The 9,920-nt window shown below is 45.1% G+C and overlaps 2 protein-coding genes across 2 annotated transcripts; both read right to left on the bottom strand.

Moving 5' to 3' along the window:
* Positions 1-492: 492 nt before the first annotated feature.
* Positions 493-5,225, bottom strand: LOC119286580 (hemolysin A-like). Its single transcript, XM_037565967.1, has 9 exons — positions 5,040-5,225; positions 4,693-4,780; positions 4,129-4,208; positions 2,814-2,916; positions 2,553-2,709; positions 2,297-2,425; positions 1,694-1,780; positions 1,536-1,580; positions 493-1,208 (listed from the first exon to the last, which is right to left on the bottom strand). Exons 1-9 carry the CDS (start codon positions 5,068-5,070, stop codon positions 948-950), a joined length of 981 nt encoding a protein of 326 aa, XP_037421864.1. The 5' UTR covers positions 5,071-5,225; the 3' UTR covers positions 493-947.
* Positions 5,226-6,281: 1,056 nt separating this feature from the next.
* Positions 6,282-8,446, bottom strand: LOC119286581. Its single transcript, XM_037565968.1, has one exon. It carries the CDS (start codon positions 8,342-8,344, stop codon positions 6,521-6,523), a length of 1,824 nt encoding a protein of 607 aa, XP_037421865.1. The 5' UTR covers positions 8,345-8,446; the 3' UTR covers positions 6,282-6,520.
* Positions 8,447-9,920: the final 1,474 nt, after the last annotated feature.

Here is a 9,920-nt window from a genome sequence, read left to right on the forward strand (position 1 = left end):
GGCTCATGTGGATCTGTCTGTCTGGCACAGATCTCTCTGCATTTTCTATGCATCTGATTCTTGTTCTCCAAGAACGGAACATACTTTGGTGCTTAATCACACTCTATTGCCTGCATTTAGACTAGGAACCCATGCAAATGCAATGTTTTGTTGCCATTCCAACACTGAATTTAGACCCACTGCTGGAAAGGAGATCCAAGAACCTTTTCAGGTCAGTTTACAGGTGCAGCAATATACGAAAATGTGACTTGTCATAGCATGAGGAGATCACACAATCCGTTAAGAATTCAACGCTATCCTGTTTCAGAGAAGTTTCTGAGGACATAGATTCTCCACGCACTTACAGTGGAAACAAGGGTCGGTAACAAATTTCCAATGATAATAATACTCTTAACTACTCGATGAACCTTGTAGGTTGGACACAACAGACAACCCACCTGCACAGATAGAAAATGAAAATAAAAGGAAATAGCAGCAGAGAGAGGTTGCACATCATTTTGAACATTTTCCAGTTCAAATCGCTTCGTCAGATCAGTGGAACGAACTGCGGTGAATGTATTCGCCTTCATGGCAAAATCACAAAAGGTACAAGACTGTAAGCGGAACTGTGTTCTACCTTCTCGGTGCACAGGGAGCACATCCCGTATGCTATGCTAAGATATAAAATAAAAATTAAAAAAAAAAACACTGGAGCTAATTGTTTCATTCCATTTCGATTTTGTATACAACTGAGTACCTGCCTGTCATGTCTGAATCTCCTTTGTCGGTCTTGCAGAATGCAATTTTTGAGCTTCGCAACAGCATATGCAAAAAAATCTCGGTATAACTTGATTGAGGATCTCTCATATCACAGCATGCTAATCTCTTATAACTTCCTTGGTCTACTTCAGGATTCTCCAGCTATTCTCTAAAAAAAACTTGCCATGCCGTGGACATAATAATAAGAATCATGTTTCCTCTGGCTCTGGCTCTGCCTCTGCCTGTGCCTGTGCTTCAACCACTGCCTCTGGCTCTGCCTCCGCCTGCGCCGCCGCCTCTGCCTCTGCCTCTGCCCCTGCTTCTGCCTCAGTGTGTGGCTCTGGCATTGGGATCCTCTCGAAGCAGGCAAGAAACTCTGTGTTCCCTTCTGCGCCCTTCAGCGGAGACTCGATCCAGCCCCCATTGCGAAATCCAAACTGCTCAACGCCTGAAATTATCCTATCTAACACCTGTAATGAATCGATTGAATAGGTTGGTCTACTTCAGGTAAAAGAAAACAACAAACAAACACTACACGCATGGGATCCTATCTCAGGATAGTCCGATATTCCAAGGCGAAGTTTTTCTTATTTGGAAGTGTACTATTTGCTGGTGGATTTCAAGGGAGAAAAACAGGAATCCATCGTAATCAAGCAGAAGATTTGTGGTAGCCTTGGCCAAGGGGAAATCACAAAAAGGAATGACAAATAATCCATGAAAAGCTCAATGCCATTAGTAAGGCACAAAACAGGATACGCAACAGAAGTAAACCAGAAAGAAAAATATCAATTTCTTACCTCCTTATGAACCAGAGGGTCTCGAATAATCCCACCTTTTCCTACCTGAACAGGATAAAAACAGATACGGTGGCTTGTGCATCAGTATTACTGTACTTTTCCATATGATGATCAACTGAAAAGTTATTAAGAAACCTAAGAGGAAACTTGTTTTATACCTGAGATCTACGAGCTTCAAACTGAGGTTTGATAAGTGTTATCAATGTTGAGTCTGTCTTCATTACTTTGACCACTGCAGGCATAACCTAGAATCCACAGATAGTATAACTAAATACTGGACAACATGTGTGTTACAGTAATTTCTTTAAGCTGACAGTGAAGGCCCTTACGCATGCAAAATATTGGAGAGCATGAAAAACAGAAGCACAATACCGAAGAACGTAAAAAACGGCACAAAAAGAATTGCAAAGGGGTGTACACCTCGTTATTACCAGTTTACCACAGAACCGCCTTCTTCCTAATGCATGCATTTTACTATTTTGATCAGTGAAGCTGAACTAGTGTCCCTAAATTAAGCTGGTCCTCTATCAGTTGATTGGGTTGCGTCACATGAACTTGATTTTACAGCATGCTGATTTACATCACACTAACCATGTGGAGAAAGCATATCAAAAGGTAATCTCATGCATAGAAGCACAATTAAGGAACAGAGCAACAAATCAGAAACAGCCTAGCGCACTCCTTCATTAACTGTAGTGAATTACGAGCATATGATAAGGCCACTGTAAATGTATCATAACCATGTGCACAGCAAATCATACCACAAGAATTGAGATGAATGATAGGTCCAACGTCACCAGGTCAACCAGTTGTGGCAGCTTAGTAAGATGTCTCAAGTTTGTACGTTCAATTACTGAGACATTTTCATGCACACGAATTTTTTCAGCCACCTGAAAATAAGTAGAGCATATTGAGATTTAAATAGTTATGCTGCTCCAATAGGTAGCAACCAAACTCACTGACAAAATAAAGCAGAGGAGCTGGATAAAAAATGGACATCTCAATGAGTAATGTAACCTGTCCATAGCCAACATCAACACCGTACACATGTGATGCCCCATGCTGAAGTAAACAGTCGGTAAAACCACCTGTAGACAGCCCTGAATCAAGGGCTATCTTTCCATCACAGTCAACTCCAAATTCTTTGATAGCTGCCTCAAGCTTATGCCCAGCCCTGAATTAGGTCACAACAAATGATACGATTATGAACCTGATGCTGCTATTACATTTTTATAGGATAATGAACCTAAATATAAAGCTAATTATTTAGAGCATCACCTACATACATATTTCGGGATTTCAGCCTTGATTTCTATGACTGACTTGTCAGATACTTGTGTTCCAGCTTTGTTCACGACCCTTCCGTTTACATGGACCTTACCTAGAGCATTCACAAGGTTGAGTATATAAGGTTAAAAGGTCACATCTGAAAGGGTAAGTGCCTAAATAATTCCAGAAATTGCTTGCACATATCAAATGTGGCAGTAGCATGAGAAGCACATACAAGTATATAACCTAATGCAATAGGGAAGTTCAAGTGCCGCGAATTTGAACTTTCGCCCAACCAATTCAACAAAACCTATATTAACACACTAGAGGCGATACCAATGTAGACATGCAGGAGACAGACGACTAGATGGCTAATAAGGCATAGTTTTTACTAGCAGAAGGAATAAGGAAGCCCTAGTTGGCTCCAATTAAGGGATATAATCCCTGTCATCTTAAAGTTAGGAATAGTACCATTCAAATTAGGAAGTTGTCAGTTAGAGATAAGGTATCCTTAGCCTGGGCCTTAAGCCAATTAGAGATAAGATATTTGGTTTGTTAGTCCTCTGTAAAGAACCATGCTGCTAACCGTCCAGGAGGATGAGATTCAAAGTCAGTGCGACAACATGCTATGCAAAGCATCAAACACCATGGCAACTCGGAGCTTTACTTGGTCCATATTGTCAAGAAGCAACAATGAGTCATGGACATCCGTATTTATGTAGCACTCAACGACATAATTGTCAAGGACAAAATCCCGATGCCCATGGCGGACGAACTCCTTGATGAGTTTAATGGCCACAGGTATAATCCCGTTCATACACACCTGCCGGACATCAAGAAGACAGTGTTTCAGGTGCATCATGGCTATTTCACGTTTTTTTTTCTCGAGCATGCTGCTCGGGTTGAACCAACACGCAAGCCTCCTGTGACGTTTTTTTTCTTGTTCATGCCGTTCGGCTTGAACCAAAACGCAAGCCTCCTGTGCACCAGTGATGTTGCAACTCACCATTTAGACCAGTGCACAAACAAGTCAAATCTACCTTCGTTTCAGAAGTGCACCTTTTCTTTCGGTGTTTGCTAATCTAGTTTCACCAATATATGAGCAAGAGTAGCCATTCACAAGGGCCAGGCTCATTCTTTCCAGATTTCGTTCAGCATGAGAAGCTAATAGCATGCCATATGTTTCGGTTTATATGGCATGCTCTGAGTTTGCTTCTTGAAGCATAGGTTATTAAAACGTAAAGTACCCAATTAATTTATGCAAGTATGTAAGTGTAGGTTATGAAGATTCAAATGCACAAGAAAATTGTGTGGGAAAACTAACCCTGAAGAATCCATGACTGGATGTACGTTCTACTGTATTGTTGATACCTCTCAAGGCACGCCTCATCCAATCGCTTTTTCCTGAGTGAGAAGAACAAAAAATATATAATAGTTGAACAATATATTCCAAAGAGATTGAAGATCATCATCCTACCGACACCCATTTGTACCATAACTGCATCCCTCTTATATATGAATAAACTGAGATAACCATCACATCAATAAGATGCGAAAATGAAGTTGCCAGGTAATAAATGACACAAGAGTAACTAGAGGCTGAAACTGGTGTATCTTATTGTATTACTACATACCCACCTTGCAATCTAGTATGAAAATATTGCTGCAACGGCGTGCTTATTATTGATGTTCCGAATATACTAGCATCACAATCAATCATCCTAGACAAGAACAGAGATAAGGAACATGAATGAGGCATACACCAGTACCACACATGATACCATTGCCAACTGTTAATCAATCTACAAGGCACTGGCAGTTATTCCCTAGCACTGAAATGAGAAATCTTGAAATAAGGAGGAAAAACATAGAAAAGCTGGGAGCTTACTTCTTTGGGGGCTGGATTTTCTGGGATTTGACAGCCGCCAAGTTCCTGGACGGAAAGCAGCAGGTCGGCCGGACTCCAACCAGCCTAACTGTGGAAGAAAAGAGCACCTGGTTGATTAAACGACGGAACGATATACTCCCCAGAAGAAACATTTGCAACAGCTCAAGTAATATTTGAGGGATGGGTGCTCTAACTTCATGAATACAGAGAAATTTCATGGAAGGCAGCAAACGAAGAAGACGGGCAAAACATTGCGGCGGCGGAGCTCTGGTCTGGTGTATGCAAAACGAAAAAAGGAAAAGAAAAAGGATAGAGAAGAAGATTCAGGAGGGGGAGGGAGCTCCTACGCTGGTGGAGCCGTAGCCGGCAGGCCATCATCGCCGCCTCCTTCTTCTCGACCGCGGACCCTAATCTCGGATTCTGCGGCCGCGCCGACGAGGACTGGGGCTGGGAGAGATGCAAAGCGCCAAAGCCGCCAAGACCAAAGGAGTGGGATAGGGTTTGATGCTGGTTTGGCGGGGCCCACGTGGCAGCGGGACGGCGAAGCGCACGCTCTCTTGTTCCCACCGCACCTACGGCAGCCGCGCACGCTCGTATTGATGCATGCCACGGTGCGTCGGCTGCAGTCATCGCAGCAGTGCAGGTGCAACGCTGGCGCACCTACGTCAGGGCCGGCCGTCCGCAGTCCGCACCCGCAATTACCCTTTTCTGAAACTCGGCACGAAATGAACCGGATCTGAAAATATTTTCACAGAATGACCTTTTTTTTCATGACGCCTGAACCTGAAATGTCATTCTAGATGGCATTGACCCTTTTGTCGAGGTAGCTGCCGCGCCAATCAAGTATGGCGCCTCAGGCCAGGAGCATGGCACCCCAGCCCGGGGCGTCGTGTAAAAGGGTCATTTCATGAATTTTGTGCAGATTCGATTTATTTGTTGCTTTAGTTTTAGAAAAGGGTCAAAATTTTCCATTTTCACCAAATTTGTTGGGTACCATATGCAAATCATCGTACAATTTCTGCACATCATCACAGGACGAACCCCCAACTCATTTTTTTTGTGTTGCGAGTAGGACGAACCCCAACTCAATAAAAAAAATCACAGGACAAACCCTTTCATTTTATATGGAACTGAACTGGGTAGGAGCAAACTTCAGGTTTCTTTCAGAAATGAAACCAATGGAAGAAACCTCAAGGCGCCTCAGGACCCAATGCATGCCTGTCAAGAGAACAAACCATGCCGTGTGGGTGTGTTCTTCCAAGAACCTCAAGGACGCAGATACTGAATTTTAGACAAACAAGTTTATGAAGGATTGTGATGTTCTTCCAAGAATATCCGCAGATACTGAATTTTAGACAAACAAGTTTATGAAGGACTCTGATGTTCTTCCAAGAATATCCGCAGATACTGAATTTTAGAGAAACAAGTTTATGAAGGACTGTGATGTTCTTCCAAGAATATCAGAATATCAGAACACCGTAAACTCCAGATTACTGCTTTCTGATGCGTACTTGTTCAGAAGAATTACATGTCGAATGCCACCCAGCCAGTGGCTGCTGCCATACGCCCATACTCATGTTACTCTGAACTGTGAGCTCACTGGGTTCTAAAATGAACCAGGAGTGATTATATTCCAGAAACAAATGTTCATCTGCCAACAATAATATTTACATGCGCTGCCGAAAAAAGATAAAGATGAACTCATATCTTGAAAATAAGTATACAAGGCTGGGAGGGGCAAACACAAGATCCCAAAATCATGTGCTTCCTCCTGACATAAACTAACTAGTAGTACACAACATCTGAACAAGGATATAACCCTCTAACCTCATGTTTCAAACAAGCCATTCTTGTACAACAGAGTCCAATCCGAGTCATCGGACGAGACGAGCTCGAATCCTTCTGCTCTCATAGACTCTGCCACTTGAACAGGGTTTGGAGTGGCCTTGCTACTGTCATAATTTAATCCACCGTCACTGCAACCAAACTCGACGGAGCCGAAGCCAGATTGCTTGCTATCCTCCTGCAGGCAACAAGCACTGCCTGGCTGCAAAGCTGTACCGGGCAACGCCTCAACATTGCCCGGGATAAGTGGTCCATCTTCATCATCAGACAACCATTGGCAGCAATCCAGATCACCCATATCAAATATTCTGCTGACTAGCCCTTCTCGCCAAGATATCCGAGCCTCGGTTGATGCCGGCTTCCGGAAACTTGCCTCCTTCCCCTTCAATTCTGTGTCACAAGGAGATCTCTTGAAAGAGCTCAGGTCTATGGATTCCAGAGGTGTCGAAGCACCAGCAAACTGGAAGCTGAGCTCAGGCAATGTAGCAGGCAGGGCACCATCTTCATCATTTTGATCATAATCAGCATCCCCGGGCCTTGGGGACAAACTCATCATCTCGAGGCATTCTACCACTGGGTCCATCCTCGTTAGTGGGCGACTGCTAACCCTCGCTAACCCTGAGCACTTGCCTGTGCTGCCATTTTCAGACCATGACTCGCCAGAGATCCGTGTCGGATCTGTTGCCGAATCGTTGCCATAGCTGCTGCCCAGTCCTCGCTGGGCACACAAGGAGCTTAGCCTAGAGGAATGCGATGATGCCCTCTTCACAATAAGCGAGAAGGGGCTAATGCTGTCACCAGTGCTCGGTGTCCTCTGCACCGGAAGGAATCCGGACGATGGTGTCGTTTCGGACAATTCCGACGCCGGCGTGTCGAAATCCAGCAGACCTCCAAGGACCGGCGAACCCAACAGCCCCGGGGAGAGTTCCCAGAATGCGTCCTCCGATGAGCATTTGGGCAGGAAGATCTCGTCGTCGAACAAACACGTGGCACCTTCATCGCGTGGAGATGACAGCCAGATGACTGACGCCTCCTTTCCGCATTTCGTCGAACACGTACCGGCCTCGCCCGATGGCGAGGACAGCCAGTGGATCGACGCCCGGGACGGCTCACAGTCGAGCTCCTCGCTGGTGCCCTCGCCGGCGATGTCAAGGATGCCCCTCGCCCGGCATTTGCGCCGGTCGCGGACGCCTGGCACGACGTGGTGCCCGGCCGCGAAGCACGCCGGCGTCGCGGCGCCGCCGGCCAGCACCTCCGGCGAGATCGAAGCGTGGATCGGGGGCGTCGCTCCGGAGGACGGATTGGACCCCGCGTCCGCCTTCCTCTCCGGCGTCAGGGCCTCGAGGTGATCCTCCTGTTGCTGCTGCCTCCTCGCCCGCCCCTGCTGCTTCTTCTCCGGCTCCACCCTCCTGATCCGACAACCGATCGGCTCGTCCCTCCGTCTTCTGGGGTCACGATCCGGCCCCTGCTCCGCCTTGGCCCTCGACTCCTGATCCGGCAGATGGCCAGCGGCCGCCACGCGCCTCTTGGCCTCCGCCCGGGGCGCCGGGCCGGACGCGGGGGTCCTCGGGGTGGACGCGCACCGCGGCTTGGAGCCCGAGGCGGAGGAGAGGAGGAAGCGGAAGCATCCGGCCCGCGCGGCGGAGGCGTCCCCGGAGTTGAGGTCCGACAGGGGGCTGCGGCGGCGCTGCGCCGCGGCGCCGGGGTTCTTGGGCCTGGGCGCGGTGGCCGGGGAAGGGGTGGGCGAAGGGGGGGCCCTCCTCGGCTGGGACGTGGAGGAGGGTGCCTTGGATGATGGCCTGGGCATGGCGGCGGCGAGGACGGCGGTGGGCAGGGCGCGCGGCGGCGAGGGGGGATGGAATGTGGTTAATGAGGCGATGTCATCGGGGTTTGGACAGGAGGAGAGAGCCGTTGGAGGAGAGGGGGGAGGGGTATCGAGATCTGCGTCCGTAAACTGAGCCCTCGAAGCATTCAATTTGTTTTGCTGTAACGGCGATTGGGCCGATGACGACGCATTGATTATTATTTTTATTATTTGTAGTAGTAAATTATTGTTGTACTATACTTATTCTCACACTAATACTATACTATCGCATGATTTATCTACGAGTATTTAATATTATATACTTCCTCCATAAAGAAATGTTTGATCCAAAAGATCACTAATATACGGTGATCTAAAAAAATCTCATACTCTCTCCGTCCGAAAAAGTTTGTCTCAAGCTTGTCTTTCAAATGGATGTATCTAGCACTAACTTGGTGTTAGATATATTCATTTGATGGACAAGTTTTTTTAAGACGGAGAGAGTATTTCTTTATAGATGTGTACTTATGTACATTATATTGCTTTCAACAATATCAGCCTCTACTATACTAAAGTTAATACAACATGAAGATTAAATTTGACACATCTAATGATATTGATTCTGTATTGGGCATGTTGATGTTTTTCTCCAAAAAACTGGTCAACTTTTATGAAGTTTGACTTTAGACAAAGTTTTTTTCTCAGACGGAGGGAGTATTTCTTTACAAATGTGTACTTATGTACATTATATTGCTTTCAAACAATATCAGCATCTACTATACTAAAGTTAATACAACATGAAAATTATATTTGACGCATCTAATGATATTGATTCTGTATTGAGAATGTTGATGTTTTTCTCCATAAAATTGGTCAACCTTTATGAAGTTTGACTTTAGACAAATCTCATATGCGGAGTAAAAAGGACCAAAGAGAGTATCAATGATGTACTCCATTCACCGCATCACCAACAATTTGAAAATAACTTTAATTACGATTAATCTTGCAAATAACATTCGTTGTATTAATTACATTTAATTTCATAATGGCGAGGTATCAACTCAAACAAGTATCATGAAGCAAGTCATATTTTGGGCGAGAAAATTTCTTATATACTTATTCATAATGCCATGGCAGTAAAAGAACACAGAAACAATAAAAATCACATTCATATCCATAGACCATCTAGGCTATATTGACTTTCGCAATCATACAACTAAGTAAATTTAATCCGCCAACTAACTAACTAATAACTCGATGAGTAATAATAATCTAAGTACCAGCAAAAACAAAAGTTGTAGAAACATACCAACATGGAATTTAGTCTAAAAGATGTTGCCACGAGAAAGTTAAAGTTGAAAGAGGTGCTTTAGGAGATAAAACATTTTTAATTCAAATTTAAGATCTTTGTTGATATCAAGCCGCCAAAAGAAAATAAAAAAACTTTGTTGATATCATGTTTATGTGCATCGTTGCATGCAATAGAAGAATAAGTTGCTCGGGGGCGTCTCTCCAGAGGACGGGTTGGACCCCGCGTTCGCCTTCCTCTTTGGCGTCACGGCCTCGAGGTGCTCCTGCT

This window comes from Triticum dicoccoides, chromosome 4A (assembly GCF_002162155.2).
Source record: "Triticum dicoccoides isolate Atlit2015 ecotype Zavitan chromosome 4A, WEW_v2.0, whole genome shotgun sequence".
In the NCBI taxonomy this organism is placed as follows: domain Eukaryota; kingdom Viridiplantae; phylum Streptophyta; class Magnoliopsida; order Poales; family Poaceae; genus Triticum; species Triticum dicoccoides.

What these genes read in the sequence shown, in the direction of transcription:
- LOC119286580 (XM_037565967.1), bottom strand. Translation starts at nt 5,070, where the DNA reads ATGATGGCCTGCCGGCTACGGCTCCACCAGC. An exon ending in CCGGCTACGGCTCCACCAGC is followed by an intron (nt 4,781 to 5,039) that starts GTAGGAGCTCCC and finishes TTTCTTCCACAG; the next exon opens with TTAGGCTGGTTGGAGTCCGG. An exon ending in ACCCTCTGGTTCATAAGGAG is followed by an intron (nt 1,209 to 1,535) that starts GTAAGAAATTGA and finishes GATTCATTACAG; the next exon opens with GTGTTAGATAGGATAATTTC.
- LOC119286581 (XM_037565968.1), bottom strand. Translation starts at nt 8,344, where the DNA reads ATGCCCAGGCCATCATCCAAGGCACCCTCCTCCACGTCCCAGCCGAGG.